Here is a 22,173-nt window from a genome sequence, read left to right on the forward strand (position 1 = left end):
CCGCTACCGCCCTAGCAAAGCACAGATTATCAGAATTGCGAATTGGAATAAAGGTATTGCCCTGTTCAATGTAATTTTCTAAGCACTCAATAGTCCTGTTACGAATACTTTTTCGACTACCACTCATATTGGTGTCTTGCAGAAGAATTATGTCGAATTTTAGGGGGGCCTCAAAGTATAAATTCTTATGGGACTGGGCTACCTGCTCGATACCGCTTAAAATTCTATCGGCCGTCAACTCGTTTAGGTTCATAAATTGGAAATTAATGGGCTCTTCGAGTTCGTCCGAACTGACCGCTATTCTGATACGACTAAAACCCTGATTTTCATCGCTAATTTCGTTTAATAGGGATTGGAAAATTTCGTTTAATTGGGTTTCTATTCGCGCGTGGTTGAGATCGTCCAAGTTTTTGAACTCGCACTTGAATTCTAAAGTTTTACATTTGTATTTTTTGGAAGTCCGAGAGATAATTTTAGTAACCGAATAATAGTTCTCAGGTCGAAACCTGGTGCTTAAATCGAGAGGTGCTTCTTGAGTCATTGTAATTTACGAATTTCGTCGTAGCGTTGAGTCACTTCCCTCAATAACCGCAGGACGTCGTGAATGTCTCTTCTGCCGTATAGGGTCAGCGATTTTGCAAATGAGGAACCAGAATTTTTGGTCAAGCAAGTGTGACCGGTGGCCTGGCTATGGCGAATTTCTATTTTATCACCCTCAATTAGGTAAACGGCGTCTTGGTCCTTGACGTCTTCTAAGGCTGCTTTAAGCTGGGGTCCTGATTCTAGTTTAACGCATACACCCTGTTTAGTCGGTTGCGGAAGACTGGATGCTACGTGCGTGGCGTAACGCCTTATATCTATATATATTTTTTGGTCAAAGGTCGCTATTTTAACGCCCAAATCTCCGAGCTCGGAGAATTCTAATACAATATCGTGCCAAGTGGTATTCTTTGTTAATTTTTCTATGTCTTGGTTAGCCCCTTTCCCCGCGAATAATTGTCGAGGTTTATTTTTTTTAATTACTTCGCCGACTTTTGATTTTCTAGCGTATACTTCGGGCAACTTCACTGGTGCTGTTGGGGGAGTGTCATAATCGAGCTTAATGTCGTCTCGGGCTGCCTAAGACATATAGAGATTAAAAACTAATCTCGCTTAAAAAATTTCAAAAACATAATTACCATCTTGCTGATCTTCTTGAGTCGTCGGAGAGTGGGTGCGCTGTTAGTCGCTTCTGCGAAATTGACCGTTGGGCGGTTTCTTTTATACTCGCAAGGTAAGGGGGGGAAAGAACAAAATAATCGCGTGACAGTCCTATTGTCAATTTGTCAAAATGATTAATTACTTAACGAAAGCGGAATGAACCGGTTCTACCATGACTATGCGAAAGGATTGTTCACTAACGCATTTCCAGCGCGACTCAAATTAATTCGATGACATAATTAATAGGTTTTTCTCTCGGTATTGTCACTAAAGGTATTTGCGCCGCTAAGTTATTTCTACACCTGCTCAATCAATCAAACCTGTCACCACTTTAACAATGCCCGAGTATAGCGAGCCTCGGAATTCCTTTAAAGGAGTACTGACCCCTTTTCGCGCCAAAACACCAACCAGTCAGCGCCATTTTGAACAATTTCGCGCCAGCCAATTAGCGCGCAGTACACGCGCCGCGCCAGCCAATAAGCGCGCAGTACACGCGTAGTAACCACGTGGTTCCCGCGCCAGCCAATCAGCGCGCGCCACTCTGCGGAGGTCAATGACCCCGAGGGGAGGAAAATGCCGACCCCCCGCGCCACCTGCCGGAAGGGGGAAGGAAGCGGGGACTTCCGGTGCCGACCCCCTTTCTACCTCTACATTGAAAAACCCTGATGATGGTAGCTTCTCCTACTGATTCAGATATAGATGGAAATGTCGATGCCCCTGTAGTTACTAGCTCCCCGGCAAGTTATGGTGTTCACAACCTTCGTCAACGAGACCCACAAACTGGAAGAGTCCGACGATAGTGTGCCTGGTATTTTTTTTTGGTTTGTTGTAGTTTCTAAAGGCCTGTTAAAATGGTGCACCAGAAGATTTGTAGTTATTTCATTTGAGCTCATATTTTTTTAACTTTATTTTTTTAGTTTATCTATCACTGTTAAAAAAGTGGTCTCACGGGGACGTTCGACTTAAGTAGGGGGGGAATTGTAATGCGAAATATCAAATTAATAAGAAATATACCATCCCCTTTCCCCCAAAATAATTGCTGGTCGAATATTTTGGTGATTGGGTGATTCGGTTGTTGGTGTTTTACCCCAGGTAAGGGAAGGGCCCGTCCTTTTACCGGGAGATCTTTGTTTTTGTGGGATAGCGAGGAGATCACAGCGCCCCTTTGACCCCTTATTGATATGCCGACGTGTCTAAGACCAGTTGTTTGATAGTCATTTATATTTCTTATACATTATATATATTATAAATTATTTATTGTGTTAAAATATGCTTACATGTATTATACATATTTTTACGTTTATATTTATTCTCAAAATTGAAGAGTTGGAAAATAATACGCGAGATAAATAACGCGAGTTTTTTTAATAACGCGCGCTCGGACGCGAGCTAAAAAAAGAAATAGTAACGGTTCGGAATTTGATTTGAAAAGGACTCCATTTTATGATCGGAGCAAAATAATTGATATTTCAACTAATTTTGGACGTTAAAGTCGTGTTTTGTTTAACCTTCGAGCTGTAAACGTGTTGACTTCAAGATAAGGACAGGAACAATCTATATTGGCCAATTCGTTATGCCCAACCATCCAGCGGCTACATTCAACATATTGTACGAGATACCATCGCCACCAACATAAATTCTGTGTTCCGCTGTTCCGAAACGTCAACAACGTCGCTCAGATTCTTCCACGGCTCCAACCGGACTCTGCCACTTCGATAAAGTTTCCGCAGTTCAACTGAACATTTCGGGATGAACTTTGTTAAGTAATGGTTGCAACCTAGATTTTACATTTCGTTAATGCCGCGAGCACTGGCCAGTTGCTTAGTTTGATAATATTTCATTTAGTTTAATTAGTGTTTAGGTAGTTTTAAGTTAGCTTAAATGTTTGGTTAGGATATTGAGTTTAAATTAAATCAATTAGTGTTTGGCAATCTGACAACTGGCTTGATACGTTTAATAACAAATTTCTCCTAGACACCAATTTAACACTGAGGACCCTCGCTAACCCCACCATATCACGTTACGCGAGTAGTCCCGGGCGTATTCAGTCATTATTATTAATTGTAGACGGGTACCTTAGGGGTTCGCTTAAGTCGATTGTCCCTAGGTTGAGATCTCCAACATTCGACACCCGCGCTACAGTGTTCAAGGTCAAGCTACAAGGCTCGAACTCCAACACAGCAATTAAATCTATACCACGGGTGATCAAACCTCGTCGCAAGGCCGTTTTTGTTACCCGTTTAGATCCCGCACTTATTATTATTATTATTATTGATGAAGGGGTGAAGGGGTTTGGGAATGCCCGTTCGCGCACGTCGACCAGAGGTCCATTGTGCAAAACCCGAACCTTAAGACTTAAAAAGTCCAATATCCGACACAAAACGGAGAATCCTCTTGGCCGGCATATTATAGAAATCAGAAGTTTCCAGTTGATGCATACCAAGATGCTCGAATCTTTGGGCCGCGTAGTAATCGCACCTACAAAGCACATGAGAGGCGGTTTCCTCCTCAGCCTGACATGCCCTACAGATTGGATCATCACTGATTCCAATCAGGTGAAGATGTCTGTTAAGGAGACAGTGACCTGTTAGTAGGCCAATGACCAACCTGATATTAGATTTGGAAAGCGAGAGCAGCTCCTTAGCTCTCTGCCTAGAGGGGCCCGAGATAAACTCTTTAGCCTGCCTTTGGCCATCCATCTCAAGCCAAAGCTTGAGTTGACGGTCAGTCATGGAGTTAGAGATAAGGCCGCGAACTATGCTAGAGGGGATAGGAACGGCAGGTTCAGGACCAAAGAACCCAGCCTCTGCCCCCTTCTTGGCTAAGACATCGGCCCTCTCATTACCATAGTAACCCCGATGGCCAGGAACCCAATAGAGCTGAACTTTATTATTGGTGCCTAGCTCCGAGAGGAGGTTCAAACAGCTGTAAACCAGTTTTGAAGAGACCTGAAACTGGTTGAGAGCCTTGAGGGCTGCTTGACTATCCGAATAAATTTGGATAACCTTGCCATGAAGCTTCTTCTTAAGACAAAAATCAACACAGAAGCAGATAGCGGCAATTTCCGCCTGGAAAACACTAGCATAGACACCAAGGCTTTCAAAGAAGCCGAGATTGCTAGTAAGGCAATACATCCCCGAACCTGAGCCAGAGCGGGTCTTAGACCCATCGGTAAACCAGACGATTTCTCCTCTGGCCCCGAGGGTACTATGATTGGCCCACTCTGTACGGCTCGGAAAATAAGTATTGAAGGACTTACTAAAATGCAGCTTCGTAGTCATCAAATCAGAACCCATGAGATATACAGGTAACTGACATGAAATTTCCCGAAAGATCTTGGTGTGGCTATTATCCCAAGTATTCGCCTTCCACCAACCATTCTGGTTGAGCCTATAGGCTCCCATAACAGCAGCTTCTTCTATAAAAAGATGAAGAGGAAGAATGTTCAGGAGAATTTCTAGAGAAGCACTTGGGGCTGTTCTCATAGCTCCTGTGATGCTGACACAAGCCAGCCTTTGTAGGGTGCGCAGATCGCTCTGCACAGTCTTAATTCGGACTCTTGGCCACCAGACCACTGCAGCATAAGAGAGCAGTGGTCTGATGATCATGGTGTACAGCCAGAAGGCCACTTTAGGGCTAAGCCCCCATGACCTGCTAACTGCACTCCTAGTCCTCCAAAGTAACATCTTGGCCTTCTTAACTACACAGTCAAGGTGAGGCTTCCACGTTAGTTTGTTGTCAAGAATAACACCAAGGTACTTCACCTCCGTGCTTTCCCTCAAAATAGTCCCAAATAAGGAGATATCATTAAAAGAGTTTTGCAGCCTTTTACGAGTAAAAGGAACAAGTACCGTTTTACTAGGTTTAACCGTAAGACCAACTTCCCTGCACCATTTTTCCACTGATGCAAGAGCCCTTCTCACTAAATCGCTAGTAGTGTTGGGGAATTTTCCCGTAAAGATGATGGCGATATCGTCGGCATAGCCGAAGCAGCGGCACCCATCCCTGTCTAGCCTCACCAAAAGCTCATCCACAACCAGGCACCACAGCAGAGGTGATAGAACACCACCTTGCGGGCAACCACGGCTGGTGGAGACCATAAGGGATTCACCGAGCAGGGAGGATACCACCACACGATTCGTCAGCATAGCTTTGAGCCAGAGACACAGAGTGTCATTAATGCCAAAGCGCTTAGCAGCCTTCATGATGACTGCGCTGGACACCTTATCAAAGGCGCCCTCAATATCAAGGAACACAGCTAATGCTATTTCCTTAAAGTTAATAGCCCTTTCAATGCAATTGGTTATGCCATGAAGGGCAGTCTCAGTAGATTTGCCTTTTTGGTAGGCATACTGAGCCGTCGAGAGAGGTGTATGAGAAATAACCTCTCCCCTAATATAGTTGTCTACCAATTTCTCCAAAATCTTTAGAAAAAAAGAAGTCAAACTGATTGGTCTAAAAGCCTTAGCCTCGAGATAGTTAGATTTCCCTGGCTTCGGAATAAAGATCACCCTAGAAAGCTTCCAGGTGCTAGGAATATATCCAAGGGCAATACAAGCCCTATAGATTCTACTCAGCATTGGGCAGACAACGTCAATGCCCTCCTGCAACAGAATGGGAAGTATCCCATCCGGCCCCGGAGACTTATAGGGCTTAAAAGACTTTATAGCCCAAATAAGTCTCGAGTGCGTGACAATTTTATTCGCCACCGCCCAGTCCTCCCTTTTGGTACGTGCAATCCTAATAGGAAGGGGGTCAGAATCAGTACTGTTTGTAATTCTGGAGTCGGGAAAGTGTACATCTAACATATGAGTTAGTGTCTCCTTACCCGACGAAGAATGACTGCCATCTTTCAACTTGATAGTGTCAAGATGTTTAGTCTTATCGTTGGCCATAATTTTCATTAACTTTGCCGTACTAGGAATATCAGAGATATTCTCACAGAAATTCCTCCACGAGTCCCTCTTGGCCTCGCGGATGGCCTTATGGTACGCAGTGAGGGTTTGCTTGTAGGCAACCCAGTCACCCGACCTCTTAGCATTGTTAAAGAGGCTCCTAGACTCTTTGCGAAGCCTGCCAATCTCAAGGTTCCACCAAGGAACTAGCCTTGGCTGGTTGGCAGACTTCACCGGACAGTTACGGTGGTAGGAGTCGATAATGGCATGTTGCATGCGATCAACAGCCAAATCAAAATCCAGCACCGATGACAGCCTAGGCTTATCATCCTGCAGATGAAGATTTAGATCATCCCTAAAACCAGGCCAATTAGTTCGCCTGGGATTACGAAGTTCGGTACAAACCTGAACCACTTTCATCCTGACTGTATAGCAAATGTGTCTGTGATCCGACAGTGATGGTTCACTAGACACATGCCAGTCATTAATAAGAGCTGCGACATTTTCTGTGCACAGCGTGAGATCAATGACCTCACTTCTGTTACGAGTAACAAAAGTTGGTTCATTGTTCCTATTAAGAATATGGAGTTTCGTACTAACCACATATTCCATTAGTTTATCACCACGATCGTTGCAGTTACTGCTGCCCCAGATAACATGGTGAGCATTTGCATCACAACCTATAATGAGTTTCTTTCCCGACCGCTCACAGTGGTTGACCAGATTGGTCACCTCCTGTGATGGTGGGGGCAGAGCATCATCGTAGGGAAAGTAAGCAGAAGCCAGCGTGAGTTCATCATTCCCATCAGCAGAAGGGGAAATGATTTTAACCACTGCAGTGTCCCTAGAGTGATAGATTGAGAGCGGAAGGGCTTGAATGTCCTTGCGTACCAAAATACAAGCTCTAGGAGAAACGGAATTATGGTCATAATAGATATTACCTGCACTATTAAGACCAAGGATTTTACCCCTGGCAATCCAAGGCTCCTGAATAAGAGCAACATCAATTTGCTCCTTAGCAAGCCTTCGACAAAGTACAGCGGAGGCTGCCTTGCAGTGATGAAGATTTATCTGCACCACCTTAATGCTCATGGCGACGGGCCTAGATTGGAGGTTGACCAGTGACACCGCCCCCTCCAGTGGGGGGTGTGGAAACCACACCACTCCCGCTGGTTAGGTTAGTACCACCAGTCTCCCCCACCACTGCTCCATCTGGCTGAGCCACCATGCCTTGGACCTCTTCACCGTCCGAGACACTGAGGTTCTTGATGTCCTCTGTCAGCGTATCCCCTTCCGAGTAATCGCTGAGCAGAGGCTCTAGGCCCTCTAGTCCTGAAATTACCGAGTCGTTAGACTTGGAATCATTAATAGGTGTAGGATTATCCACACCCTCTACAGCACTTACGACTGAGGTTTGATTTGGTTGACTGAGTATCTTAAAGATACCCCTATCCAAACCTGTCTGAGCGGCAAATCCTGCCGCTTTGATGGCGTTGACCGACTCACCATCCATTAGAAAAATCCAACGGATGGCAGCCGGTTCCTCGGATTTGCCCAGCACCTTCCAGCGGCTGGTGTTCAGCGCACCGTTGAAGGCTTGAAGACGCCTGAGGAGCACTTTAGGGTCCTTCGTCCAGACGTCCCTTGTACGGAGAGCGACCTTAAAAGGTTTCGGCAGGTCACTGGCTTTTGTTACCAAAAGCTTCGTTCCCTGGAGAACCTGTTCGTTGCGGTCGAACTCCTGAGGAAGAGGGTTACCCGAAGGTATCCCGTCAATCCTCTCCAGAACTCCACGCTGGATGGTGCCCATTTCTGCCTCGGTTAAGCCGTTCGAGGGAAAGCCTTCTTTAATGATGGCCATCCGCATCGAACCCACAGCTTCACTGAAGGTTAGTGGTTTGGACTTCTTGGCAGCCTGTTGTTGAGAGCTAGGAGAGTCTTGATCTAACTCCCTTGTTCTCTTGTTAGAAGAGGAGTTACCCTTTGGAGAGTCGTCTGCCACCTTCTTGTTTGTCTTACGACGCCTGTTCCTCTTGCGAGTACGAGCATTAGAAGCACTTACCTTGCTTCCCTCCGTCGGGGTACTGTCTTTGGTAGACTCCGGCTTCTGATGCTGGGTACTGCCAGAGGCAGACCCTAGCACCATGGGCTTGGTATCCTCCACGACAGACCCACGACCTGAACTTGTGGAAGGGAGGGTAGTATCCTAAGATACACCCTTCCCCTGGCTAGAGCAGGGTGCTGTCAAAGACAGACCCTTGCCCGATGGTTTTTTGTTTTGTTTTTTGTTGTTGGAATTCATAAAAGATCCCACGAGAAAAGAGGAAAGTAGAAGGTCACCGCCCTTAATCCTCTGTCCGGGCGGGAGGCTAAAATACAACGGGGTGTCGCCTGGTGCCCCGAGGGGATCGTTCACGATACCGTAATTTCGCTTCCCCGGTACCACTCAGCCCTCAGCACGATACCACCCACCTTAGCTTAAGGAAGAAGCAGAGCCTTAGTTGGCCAGCATGAAGGGTTGCCCCTCCACCTGTTACTCCCTTCCACCACGAAGAGGTACAAGGTTGCAGTTTATGGAAGGGGATCCCGCACTTACCGCGTTAGAGTTAAAAGAATGCCTGATACGGGAGAATAACCTGAAGACCATCGATTGCGTGCGCCTGAGAACACGCTTTCCCGGATACTCTTCCTTCCACGTGTCAGCAGAGGAATCTGAGCATCAGACGCTCCTGGACATAAACACTAGGCCAGTCAATTGTCTCATTAATGACTTTATCGGAGTGCTACGGGATGACAGGAAACACGACTCCGAATTTCAGGCTAGTCTGAATTCAACAAAGAACCCGACATTAGTTGTAAATCTCCCGAGGACACCGTTAACTTCATCAAATGTAGCCGGAGATCCAATTCTAAACACCGTGCCGAAGGAAATCCATGATTAGCAAACATAAAAAAAACTTAAATATTTTCTATCAAAATGTACGTGGTCTTCGAACCAAATCTACAGAACTTTATTCTAACGTCGTTTTAAATGACTACCCTATAATTTGTCTAACCGATACCTGGTTAAACGAAAACCATTTCAATATAGATTTTATTCCAGAACATTACAATGTTTATCGTTCAGATAGGCGAACTGATGATGGGCTTATTGTTGGTGGCGGTGTATTAACTGCCATTCACAAAACTCTTATTTCAGTACGTCGCCCTGACCTTGAAGTCGTTGATGAGAGCGTATTTGTACAGATTAAAACAGACGACACCTCGCTTATAATTGGTAATTTATATCTTACCCAAAAACTTCGGCCCGAAACACTAGTTTCAAACATTACTGAACTATCTAACAATCTATCCACGGTAACTGAAGACATTATTCTACTTGGCGACTTCAATGTTCCTGGTTTCAATTGGTCCATACACTGTACGAGCAACTGTAACCCCAACGTCCGTCGGAAAGCACAAGCTGTACTTGACTTGTGCACGGATAGCAATTTATTTCAAATAAACCAAGTCCAGAATTCTTACGGTAACATCTTGGACTTAGTCCTCATAAATAACTATTTAGTCACGACTGCGATCGGTCATGATCCACTAGTGAATGTGGATCAGGCTCATCCACCGTTACTGATTTCTTATCACGGTAACCCCTCTTACAACGATTCTTTAACTACTGGCCCAGCTTTTGACTACAAGCGAGGTGACTACGTCAGTATTTATAACGAGCTACGTTCGAAAGACTGGTCTTCATTATACCTATCACATGACGTCAACAAATGCAGCTTACCTGCAACGCCTTCAACCCCCAACTTGATAGCTTTTCTTGTAAATATTCTTCCATTTTGAAAATTGTATAAAATTATAAAATTGTATAATATCATTATTATTTTAATATGGAATTATTATTAAACATTGTATAAAATTGTATAGCAAATTTCACATTCTAAAATGTCAATATTATACTAATTTCACTATCTTTTTCAACTTTTCAATTCAATTATTTTGCTGTGTATTACCTTGTTGGTGCTATATGTACTGTTGTAGTGCACAATAAACAACCGATTCATTCATTCATTCATTCATTATTACTATTATTATTATTATTATTATTTTTATTATTATTGTAACTTTTTATTTACATTTGGGGGGTTTACATGTATTCTAAGTTAGAGAGGAGCAAATTTACATATTAGTATCATTTAGATTAAGAGTTTGGCACTTTTAACTTTACAATTTTACTTTTTCTTTTTTTAACCAGGATAAATTTCTGTTACATTTAAAGTTCTAAGCTCGTGCTAACAATTTTTAAGATTGCACTTTCGTTTCTGTTTTTCAATGTTTACAAAGTTTTTTAATTTTTGCTGAAACCGGTTTTTAAGAGATACTGAGGGATCAGTTAGGGTGTTGTTACACATTGACATGGAGTATATTGTTAATTTCGTAATGCTTAAGATTAAATATTTAGTTTACAAATACGGTTCACTTATATCGCATAACAGCCAGTAATTTTTTGTGTTTAACTCAAAAATTGGGTCAAAGGATTTTATAAATAAATTTATGTAACGTAAAAAGACTACAGTAATATTACAGAGAACATAAATGTGAGGGGAAGTTGGGTTTGTGGCATTACAAAAAGGACAGCGGCGGGGAAAGTCTGGTATAAAATGGCTAGCGATGTCTGGAGTCAGTATTTTTCCGTAAACCAGTCGGTATAGAAGATTGTTTTCCTGGGTGTTAAAAGAATTGGACCAGCCATAAGACCAATTAATTCGGTCATCGCTGGTGCGATTTATTATTTGTGGAATCATAACCTTGGGGTTAGAGTTTTTTGAGCATATGTTGGCAATTCTTTTTTTGGTAATGGTTTGTAATTGGAGAGTCTTAGTTTGGGTGGGTAGTACAAAAAACAGTCTGTCTGTACACTCTGTGATTGAAGGTTCAATAGGCCTATTTTTTAGTTGGAGTTTGAAGAGAGGAAATAGATTTAAGATACGTGATACTAACAGTTGGAGTTGAGCATTGGAAATTCTGGGGCTGGGGGAAGATATTTTAAAAAGTTCGTCTATAGTCTTGAAGCGTTTTTCCGGTTTATTTACGAGGTCGATTACGTAAAGTAGAGCCCTCGTGTCTCCAATTAGGAGCCAGAGTGTTAGGGAAGAGTGGGTTATCGTGAAGGGGTTCATTCGGAATTTCGTTAAATTTTGTTGGAGGAAAAATGTCGGGTCTTAAAGTGTGCCAAGTAGTGAGAAGAGATTGATAAAAGCGTTGAGAGCCAGTTTCAGTTAGGGGCATTTTGTTAGCTAAAGTTTCTATACCGTAAGTCGGGGAGTGTGATTTTGATCAATTAAATAAGAAGAAACCTTTCTCAGTCGCATTACAGGTATTTTGTAGGAGTCGCTTAATGGTTTGGAGATGAAATTTTTTCGAAGTGGTTGTGGGGTCGCGTAAACCGATACCTCCCTCTCTGGTCGGCTGGCACAGAAGGCGAATGGGCAACCAGTGTCTCTTATCGTTCCAAACGAATTTGGCGCAAGACGACATAATACGTTTAGCATCGTCAGGCAATAATAAGATACTTGATAATACATACCAAAGTTTAGAGAGTTCATTATTGCAAATGAGAGCTCTACTTCTGTATGATATATTTTCGACAAAGTGCACTTTAGCCAAGAGATTGGTTTGTAGGTTTTCCGTAAAAATTTTGATAAACTGATTGCCACCTAGCAATTTGATGGACTCACTTGACCAGGAGAGACCCAAAGGGCCGTCTCGGCGATCAACCCAAGAACCAAGCCATAGGCCTGAACTTTTGGACATGTTGATGGAAGCATTACTTACCGCGCAATAGGAGGTAATTTCGTTTTAGAGAATTAAGAAACCTTTGTTGTCGGTAAGAAAAGTACCGAGGTCGTCGGCAAACGATAAGTTGGTTAGTGGGGAATCTAGAAATGGTGTAGAAAGACTATAGGGTTTTAGAGTGTTTCGACAGTGACATAAAAAGGGCTCAAGAGACAGAATAAAGAGTAAACTAGACAGAGGGTCACCCTGTCTAATTCATGAATTAACGTCAAAACGTGACGTCAAAGCTCCGTTAACTTTTATTCTGACTCCTGCATTTTCGTAGCTGAGAACAATATATTTATAAAAGTCACCGGAAATACCGATGTGACGGAGAATGGAAAATAAATAATTATGATCTACACGATCAAAGGCCTTCTCCTGATCTAGCGAGACTATGGCTAAGCTAATATGTGGATTGTCGCTGATGTAGTCAATCACATCTCGTAATATATTTAAATTTGTTTGGTAGGGAATAAGTCTGGTTTTCGTGAATTACTGCGCATAACGAAGGGGATGATTTTAGAGCGAAGCATTTGGAAAACATTTTGCTATCGTTATTTTGGAGATAGATAGGGCGGAAATTTTTAAGTTGGCGTGGGTCACCTTTTTTGTAAATAAGCGAAATAGTCGATGTTGCGAAGCTATCGGGTAGTTTATTAAATTTTAGTGAGGACCGGAAAACCAAAAATAGAATCTCGCGAATTTTAGGCCACATAAATTTAATTAGCTCATTAGTTATACCGTCAGAACCAGGAGATTTGTTTGGACGGAGGGACAACGCGATCTTGTCAAGGTCAAGTAAAGTTAAATCCTCGTTACAAATGGATCTACCCACTTCGTCGAGAGTAGGTAGGACACTTATGTAGTTCGGGATGTTTTCCGTAATTGTATTAGGCGTTTTAAAAAGGGTGGCATAAAAATCATGAGTTTCGCGAAGTAGTTCCAGAGGGGTATTTGTTAGGGTACCATCAGATTTTTGAATCGAATCCAAAGTGGTAAGGCTTTGGTTAGCGTTTTCCAGATTAAAAAGGTACTTAGACGGAGTATTGGAGTACGTTTGGTGGTTTAGTCTGCATCTTACAATGCCCGCTTCGGATCTTTTGTTTTCGAGGGCTGATAATGTTAATTGTAGGAGATTCCTTTCGGAATCGGAGAGTGAGGGGTTTTGAAGTTTAGCTTCTAATTGTAGTATTTCTAATTTGTCGGATTTACTGCAGTTGAATGTGTATTCTTTTACGAAAATTTTGATTTTAAATTTAAATTTATCCCACCAAATTATGCTGGCTTCAGTTACGCCCGGGAACTTGGAGCATTCTGTATCTAAGAACTGGTTAAAAAGTTGTCCGAATTTTTCATCATTTAAGAGTGAGTTGTTGAATTTCCATAGATCCGAAATATTCTTAAGGGAGATACTATGAACTGGAAAAATAAGATCTAGAAGTACAGGTTTGTGGTCAGAGGAAGTACCGCCGTTCAGAATCCTCATCCCCCGTATAAAGGGAACAAGGGAAGAAGAGACGTAAATACGGTCTAGGCGCGCTCGCTGGTGAGAGTTAGACGCGTTCGTCCATGTCATACCACAAACGTTGTACAAGTGGGCAGAGTCATGAAGACACAACGACCGAATAGAACTTGTGAGGTGTTTGACCAGCAGGGGTCTATGTTCTCTGCAATTTACTCTGTCACGGTTTGATTCCAAAACGCAATTAAAATCTCCAAGGACAATGTAGTTAACGTAATTGTTATCTAGAATGTCTTTTCGAATTTTGTCTAGAGCACTTATGGCCGAAGGGTCCTTTTGGCTAGAGTAAAACTAATACATATTTAAAATAAAATTCGAACTCACTATATTAACCGTCGTCCTTTGGACGTAACCAGGTACAATTTCAATGGTGTTGGCAACAGTAAACAGGTAATTTTGAGAACTATTGTGGAGCACAGCCACACCAGCTTGGTGATTCGTGCAGCCTGAAAAATTCAGACTAAAAGGGTGATTAGCGTTAAATTTTGTAAACAAATTACTAGCTAGGTAAGTCTCTTGACAGGCAGCCAAATTAATTTTATGATCGTTTAAAAAAAATTTCCTTATTGAATTATACCGGGTCTCTCAAACCCCTGGTATTATGGGTCATTAAACAAAAATTCATAGAAATATAGAGATATAAAGTGGAGAGATACATATTAGATACAGCAAAATTAGTACTTTTTTATTATTATTATTTTTATTTTTTTTAGTTTAAGACATCTTTTATTTCATGGTGAGGTTATACAATTATAACATTATGACATTTCATAGGTATATAGCAATATTTTTTTTTAACTATTGTATAGGAAAAAGAGGAAAAACAGTTAAACAAATATGCACAAGGGCTATATGTCAAGCAAAAACGGTAAAAAACGTAATTTAGTTTTTAGAACGATGATCAATTGTTTTCAAACATTTCGGAATTGGGGCTTTAGCCCGGGTCTATTTCTCAAATGTTAATTTTTTCTAGTGAATGTTCGATGTTTTTTAGATTTAAATCTTTTTTGTACGTTTCGACTAACACAAATTGTTGTAATTTCTCTTTGTAGCGTTTTTTTAAGAAAGGTAAGGGGTGTTGTAGAACTTCGTTACACAATGAAAGGGAGTAGATAGATAATTTAGCAGCGGTTATAATTAGACATTTAGCATCAAAAAGATTATTTTTTCCGTGGTTTGAAAGCCAATAGTGTTGTTCATTTATTATTATTATTATTATTATTATTCAAAAAGTGATTTAAATATTAATAACTTAAAAAAATATAACATACATTATATCATAGGGCTGGTGCTTTCACAATAAAAACTTGGGTATTATTCTTTAAATAAAATATTTGCATACTTTTACATAATCTGATTTAACTTCATTTAAGTTTACAAATTTAAAACCAAACATTTTTTCAGCTAACGTCTAGGAATTTGTGTTATGAATTTAGCATATTTAAAAGTAAACTAAAAAAAATAATTTTGAAAGATAATCTTCTAATAATTCTAATGGAAATCAAATTTGTCAAAGTGAAACTTTCTTGCCTTAAAATATAAGTTAAAATTTTGGTTTATAAGTCTGCTTGTACGATTTGATCTTATTTTACATAAATGTAAGGGAATTTTTAATTATGGAACCTTTAACTGGAACTAGTCATTTTTAAATTTAAAACTAGAACTTGTCAAATTGGAAAACGTTTAGCCTTCAATTACAACCAAACTGTTAAGTTACAAATTTTATTTTAATAAGCTCAGAAGGTCATTTTTAATTATTAAATTTCTCATATTTGATGAATCAATTATCAGACTGAATCACTCTGAAGAGCACGACAACGTACACACGCCCTAAGTAGTAGTTTCGTCTAATAAATAATTTCCTTTACGTGCACCCTGTTTTATCGTAAAATAAAAAGAAAATGCCTAAGTTAACCGTTTTAATGAACCTCCAAACCCTCTTCTTTTGACCAATACGATGACTTAAATCGGATAATAACATAACTAGGGAGTTATTGGGTTTTAGCTGTAGGGTAATCGTGACTAACGTAAAGGCAATTCCTTTTCTAATAATAATGATCATATGAATATTAATGCTTAATATAAAAATGCTACAATTTTTATACAGGTTCGAGGATTTTTCTGAAAATGGAATTGACGTTCTGCTGCACCGAAAGTATACTCCTGTTGACGAGAGAATTTGCGTAGAAAGAGTGAATGAAAAACCCCCACAGTTGTCATACTCTCAAAAGTCGTTCGAAGACTTGGCTTATTTCTTCCTTTTGTTGATAATTTTGGACGTGATCATTTTCATCCAGTGGCTAATGCGGATAGTGATTTCATTCAGGCTAAACGCGATAGTGAGCACTTCGTTTAACACGAAAACGAAATTGTACCAAAGCGTGTTAAGCAATCGTAATTCAAAGTGGTTCGTTCTTAAACGATACGGCGTATCTAGTAATGTCATTCATACAACTATCTAAATGTTTCATTAGATTAATATCAAACTCAAGACCACGGTGTTTACTAAAACACTCATTTCCAGAATTATCTGGTTGTAATCGCATTCGAAATAGTGAAAAAATAATGCGAAGCTTTAATACGAATATTAGAAAATTCGCAATTTAATTTTAAATATATTGTGATTAAAGTACCCATCAGACTATGCAATTTTATTACTGGCAGCTTAGTTGTTTATATCCGATATAATAATTAATTGTTCACACTGCGCTGTTCACACTTTTTCAGCAATTATGCGTATTTTTGTAAGTCCCAATAGCACGATAATGGTTGACACTAGGGCTAAAGATTTGTCTTACTATAATAGAAGTTTTCGTATTTTTAATTATCGTCTGCTATTATGTTTCCTTTGTGAAATTTAAAAATTAGGTTTAGCCTGTCAAAACTATTTGTGTGCTATTTCGTTATTAGCATTATTAGACAGTAGCTAGTCAACGAGTCAAATGTTCCAAAGTTTCCTTTTAAAAGACGTTAATGAATATCTTCATTTCATTGGTTTAATTTCAAATAGACGTATATCTCAAAGAAATTGTTCACCCCAAAGGTGTCACGTGTTGGACCACCAAACTCTGTACCAACGTTTGCCGCTCACACTGCTTTATTCACTGCCAATTTGATGATCTAGTTTGGTGGCCAAGTAATTGGCCTTTAAAAGTTGTATAGTCTGAACAACCTCAATTCATTATTTGTCGCTGAAAAACACATACAGTTTAATATTGATAGCTCTGAAAATTCTACTGGAATTTTAGAATGAAGTATCGTGTACTTCTGACTAAGTTGTCCTATCACTCTCTGTACATGTATTCTGACATTAGCTAATTTATGAGTAGCTTAATCAGCTAGGTTAATACCCAAGGCACCACCTTAGGCCTAAGTCATCAAGCGACTTTTGAAGCCATTAATTCAGGTGGCCGGGTTACAATGCGTAGGAGGGTGGTGGCAAGCCACGCGATCGAGCCAAAAGCTCCCTACACTAACTATTACCGTTAACCTCGACAAGTTTTTATGGAAGAGGAAACCGAAGAACTCGGGGGAAAACCCCTTAAACCAGTGGGGGAGAGAACTTGCAAACTCAACGCGGAAGGAGTTGTTCCGAGTTTTCACCCAGTGCCACAAGCTGGGATCGAACCCGACTCCTCTTGCTGCGAGGCGAAAGTGCTAACCACTCCGCCATTCCACTTTATAAGCTTCAACATCACATGGTTCTAATTGCTTCCCATACAAAAGTAGGGCACAATAAAAACCCACTGAGTCATCTATATCAAATCCACGTTCAGCAAGGATTAGTTCACCTGGTATAAGTTTTTCTAAAAGCCCCGAATGTTCTGTTAAATACTTGATTAAATACGCGAAAAAGTAGATTAGTCCATACTTTAAAGGGATAATATAGCTAAATCCTAAACAAATTTGAAGAAATTAAAAAAACTTGCTAATAACTCGTACCAATAGGTCTTCGAGCAAAAAACGCGAAACTCGGATCAAATAGATCTTCGAGTAATAAACTAAATTAAAAACAAATAAAATAGCCAGAAATTCCAACGGTAGACCGGTTTCGTTCTATTTGGAACTCATCAGTACCGTGCGGGAAATCTGGCTGGCGACTGTCAAATCTAAAGGAGAAACTAAGCCTAAACATTACAAATTTCAAAACGCATTGCATATAGCAATGGAAAGCCGAAAAGGGGGGAGTGTGGTGGAGAATAGTATATACGATAAGTTAAGTTAGTAGAAACCACCTATGGACTGTGAGAATGATGATAAAATACGCGAAAAAGTAAATTAGTCCATAATTAAAAGGGATAATATAGCTAAATCCTAAACAAATTTAAAGAAATTAAAAAAAATTACTAATAACTCGTACCAATAGGTTTTGAAATTTTTAATGTTTAGGCTTAGTTTCTCCTTTAGATTTGACAGTCGCCAGCCAGATTTCCCGCACGGTACTGATGAGTTCCAAATAGAACGAAACGGGTCTACCGTTGGAATTTCTGGCTATTTTATTTATTACTCGAAGATCTATTTGATCCGAGTTTCGCGTTTTTTGCTCGAAGACCTATTGGTACGAGTTATTAGTAAGTTTTTTTAATTTCTTCAAATTTGTTTAGGATTTAGCTATATTATCCCTTTTAATTATGGACTAATCTACTTTTTCGCGTATTTTATCATCCTTCTCACAGTCCATAGGTGGTTTCTACTAACTTAACTCACTGTTAAATACTTTTCACTGACGCGACCCTTGAGATATAAAACTAATAGATCCCCGTGGAGTTATTCCAATTAAAAATTTTACGGTGCTGTGGTGTTTATAGTTGGACCACGTTTCTGCACGACTTTTGACACTAGATGGTTTGTCAGAAAACACTTCAAAGCAATCTATAATAACAGCACACTTTTTACCAAATTGTTCCCGAAAGCACATTGGCATAATTTCATGTAACTCATCTCTTTCTGGCTATTTTACAAATTTATAAAATCTATTATGTAAGGCATTAAGACAGTTATAAAAAATTCGACCTACAGTGCTTTCAGAGACCCAAAATTTATAAGCTGGGTCATTCCACGTAGGTTCGAACACAGAGGGAACCATGGGTCGTCCGATTTTAATGAAATTTTACACACGGTACATTGTGGCTAATAGAGGGCCAATTGTGAAATTTTAGCCTAATATAATGAATGGTTCCGAAATTATAGGCTTTTCTAAAATACCCCACGTTTTTAAGGTTTCGTTTGCGCAAAAGTCGTACCCCTAAGCGTTATGGTGAATAACATTTTTGCGATTAAGGCTAATATCATGCGAATCTCGTCTCTAGGACAATTCATAGCGTTGATTTCTAAAATGCTAACAAAAATATTGTATCTGTAACGGTTGTTTAAAAAATTGAACGTTTTTCAAAATATTTAGTGCATGGGGGGTCAACTTTGAAGCCAAGTACTGAAAAAGGGCATAATCCGATTTTAATGTTTCCTCTATATAGTGATAGCCAAAAGTCTAAGCTTTTATACGATGTGCCATATGTTTGTGATATCGGGGCGGTAAGATCCCAAAACCAAACAAACATTATTTTCATGAAAAACACGTTTTTAAGAAAAAAAACACCATATTTTTATTCAGCTCCGATAAATTTTATTTAGATTGAAATATAATCTGTGCATTCGCTATGCAAATTTTAGGAATTTTCAACTTAGTTGACTTCCGTTGAGATGAAGACAAATTAAAAACCATTTATATCCAACTTAACGAAGATAGATGGTGACCTTTTTTATCCCGTATTATATCGGTCGTTCTCTTCACTAAAATATAACTACTTATTTCTTGACCTATTTTTATCTTTATTTCGTCTGCTCTAGATTCTGATAGTTATGTTACTTGTTCATACGGATTCGAGTTTTATCAAGTGTTTTTTAGTACATCTATTTCTAAATTGTTAATAGTATGGAAGTAGAAAACCCATTAGAAATGTGTTCCGTTGGAAAATTTATTCAAGAAGAATGCCACAAACTAAGCCATTGTAAAACCCAAGGAATAACAGATCTGAGCACCTTTGTCGATGACCTCCGTCATTAATTGTGGCTCGATCAGGTGTTACGGTCGCGAACTTTATCCATATCACCGTGAAAGTATGAGGGATTAAATCGTAGATTTTATTTTTCTTCATATCTCTCAGTTACTTTGAGGGTGAGTTTATATATTTCCTCATCAAACTGGCCAGTCATATTAATCAGCTCTTTGATTTGATAGTTCAAAGTGCCAATCACATCTTTACATTCCTTTAATTTAATTTCCAAAGCTTCCACTTCAAATTTCGGGCAAACTCTTAATATAGTTTGTGAATTTTGGTCAGACATGTCAGCGCATTACGTACTATTCGATAATAGTTTAAACAATAATAATTAACAGATTTCCAAATGCCAATTCTGGCTTCACTTTGACAATTTGAATACCTTTTTTGGTGTTTTCTTTAGTTCTTTATTGCCCAACAAGAGGTCTAAGACCCATCACGTTAAGAAAGTGGACAATACAAATTATACATATACAGAGGAGATATTATATACAGTTTGTATGTACAGGGAAACAGTTCAAAGTGAGGGAGATACAAGGGAAATAAAACAAAATACATAAGTTATGTATTACATTATTACATGTAAACGAGTTAAATATGAAGTTCTAGGAACTCAGTTAGCTCATTGCGGAACTGTTTGGAATTAGAAAGGGGTTTTATTAAGTCCGGGAGAGAATTCCAATCACGGATCGAAGAGGGGAGGAAGGAGTGCCTGCGGACGGAGAGTCGAAAGCCAGGAAGAAGGAGAGACGCGGATTTCATTCCGCTTGGAGCGCGACGCCAAGACGAGATGGCGGACGTAAGCGGGGCCAGGGCTTCGTTGGAGCGGTGAATAATACTGTGTATTATTGCGAGGCGTTTGACGCAGCGACGGTCCGAGAGGGAATCTCATTTAAAGTTTTTCAAGACTCGCGTCATGCTTGTACTCCAAGAGAAACCGATGTCAAAACGGAGGGCTTTACGTTGGATGGTTTCAATGGTATGCATGCCGCTGGCGGTGTTGGGGGACCAGAGGGAGGTGACGGAATTAAGTTCGACATCGTGCAAGGTGTAGTGGGGAGAATGACCTGGCTGCCCTGAGCGGTGAAGGGAGAGGAATGAGCATTTGGAGGCATTTAGAGGTAGCCTGTTGGAGTCACTCCAAGACAGAATGCGATTCAGATCCTCTTGTAGGGTAATAACATCGGAGGGGGCGAAAATGTTTCTTGAGAGCGCAACGTCGTCGGCGAAGATATACAGTCGGGAGATAACATGGTCCGCAATGTCGTTATTGAAAATGACGAATAAAAGGGGGCCGAGAACTGAGCCCTGTGGAACACCAGAGGCTGCAGGAAGCCAGTCGGACGCAGCCCCTGGAATAACAACACGGAAACGTCGGTTTTGAAGGTAGGCCGCCAGCCAAAGCAAGGTCTGGCCCCTAATGCCATAGGAGTGGAGCTTGGCTTTTAAGAGTTCGTGAGACACAGAGTCAAATGCTTTACGGAAATCGAGGAAAGAGATAAGGGTAGCGACATACCGATAGGATTATACCGATGGGATTATACCGACGGGACTTTACACCGCTACCTTCCCACCCTTCCCCAAATTTATACCGATGATTTTTGTGTGGATGACATTTTTCCTGCCTTTTTTTTTACCTATTTACTCTCCACAATGCCCCTCTAACACTTTTTTCGGTTTAGAGTAGGGTGTGTCAATCATCGCGGCGGGATACTTTTGAAAATAAAGAGAAGATGAATCCACGGTGTAAGGAAGGGTTAAGCTTCGCCGTTAAATTAGCCATATCTATCAATAAAATCTAAGATTATTTATCAAATGTAAGGAAGGGTTAAGCTTCGTCTTTTATCCACCGTTAAATTAGCCATATCTACCAATAAAATCTAAGATTATTTATCAAATATAAGGAAGGGTTAAGCTTCGTCTTTTATCCACCGTTAAATTAGCCATATCTATCAAATTTTGTTTAGATCATTCAAATTAATAGTATGATATTAAAGAACCGTTTAATATCAATCCAAATATTTATTTCGTTTTAACAATACAGGCTCGAGTACTTTTCCTACATTATAAATAATCCGTTGAAAATGCGCTTTGTTTATAATATCATAATTTCTTCGATCTTCTGGCTGTATGTATAACGTGACGTCGATTGTATCAAAGCGTACTTTTTTCGATTTCTGAAAGAACATGTTTTACGAATAATTCCATGAGATCGTCAAGCGTGCTTTTTTTAACTTTAAATGTTAACGTTTCATCGATATATTTTTCGTTGGGTGGTATATCTCTATTGTTTTGATCCACTCCGCCGCGACGATACTGCTTACAAGAGCAGCGATGTTTATGTTTAGAGTCCATGATACCAAATGATTATAAAAAGGGTAGGCGCTTCTTATATAAAGAAAAGAACACGTGATTTCAATGAAAAAAATTTATTTAGGGAGGATAAAATATACAAGGGGGGGCGATTTAAAATGGAAAACACAATTGAATGTTGATGGCGTCGTCGTGTTGATAGACCCAATCGGCGAACAGGAGACCCCTGTCGAAAGCGCAAGGCCTAGTCACTTTGTGATTGTAGAGACATTTTACGGGGGGTGTTTTATCAATGTTAATGGCCTTGGGGCAGGCGAAGTCATCCAAATCGTGGACGGTACAGTCC

The 22,173-nt window shown here is 40.1% G+C and overlaps 2 protein-coding genes across 2 annotated transcripts; both read right to left on the reverse strand.

The window, feature by feature from the left end:
- Window positions 1–537: 537 nt before the first annotated feature.
- LOC149960345 (uncharacterized) lies at window positions 538–1,219 on the reverse strand. Its single transcript, XM_090167458.1, has 2 exons — window positions 1,179–1,219; window positions 538–1,119 (listed from the first exon to the last, which is right to left on the reverse strand). Exons 1-2 carry the CDS (start codon window positions 1,179–1,181, stop codon window positions 538–540), a joined length of 585 nt encoding a protein of 194 aa, XP_090023584.1. The 5' UTR covers window positions 1,182–1,219.
- Window positions 1,220–3,505: 2,286 nt separating this feature from the next.
- Window positions 3,506–5,055, reverse strand: LOC149960346 (uncharacterized). The gene is made up of 2 exons (XM_090166665.1): window positions 4,460–5,055; window positions 3,506–3,765 (listed from the first exon to the last, which is right to left on the reverse strand). Exons 1-2 carry the CDS (start codon window positions 4,884–4,886, stop codon window positions 3,752–3,754), a joined length of 441 nt encoding a protein of 146 aa, XP_090022791.1. The 5' UTR covers window positions 4,887–5,055; the 3' UTR covers window positions 3,506–3,751.
- Window positions 5,056–22,173: the final 17,118 nt, after the last annotated feature.

The sequence above is a fragment of the Leiobunum rupestre genome, chromosome 2, assembly GCF_980474605.1.
Source record: "Leiobunum rupestre chromosome 2, qqLeiRupe1.1.hap1, whole genome shotgun sequence".
NCBI classification, from domain to species: domain Eukaryota; kingdom Metazoa; phylum Arthropoda; class Arachnida; order Opiliones; family Sclerosomatidae; genus Leiobunum; species Leiobunum rupestre.

Excerpts from the sequence above, each read along its gene's own strand:
- LOC149960346 (XM_090166665.1), bottom strand. The coding sequence starts at position 4,886 with ATGTTACTTTGGAGGACTAGGAGTGCAGTTAGCAGGTCATGGGGGCTT.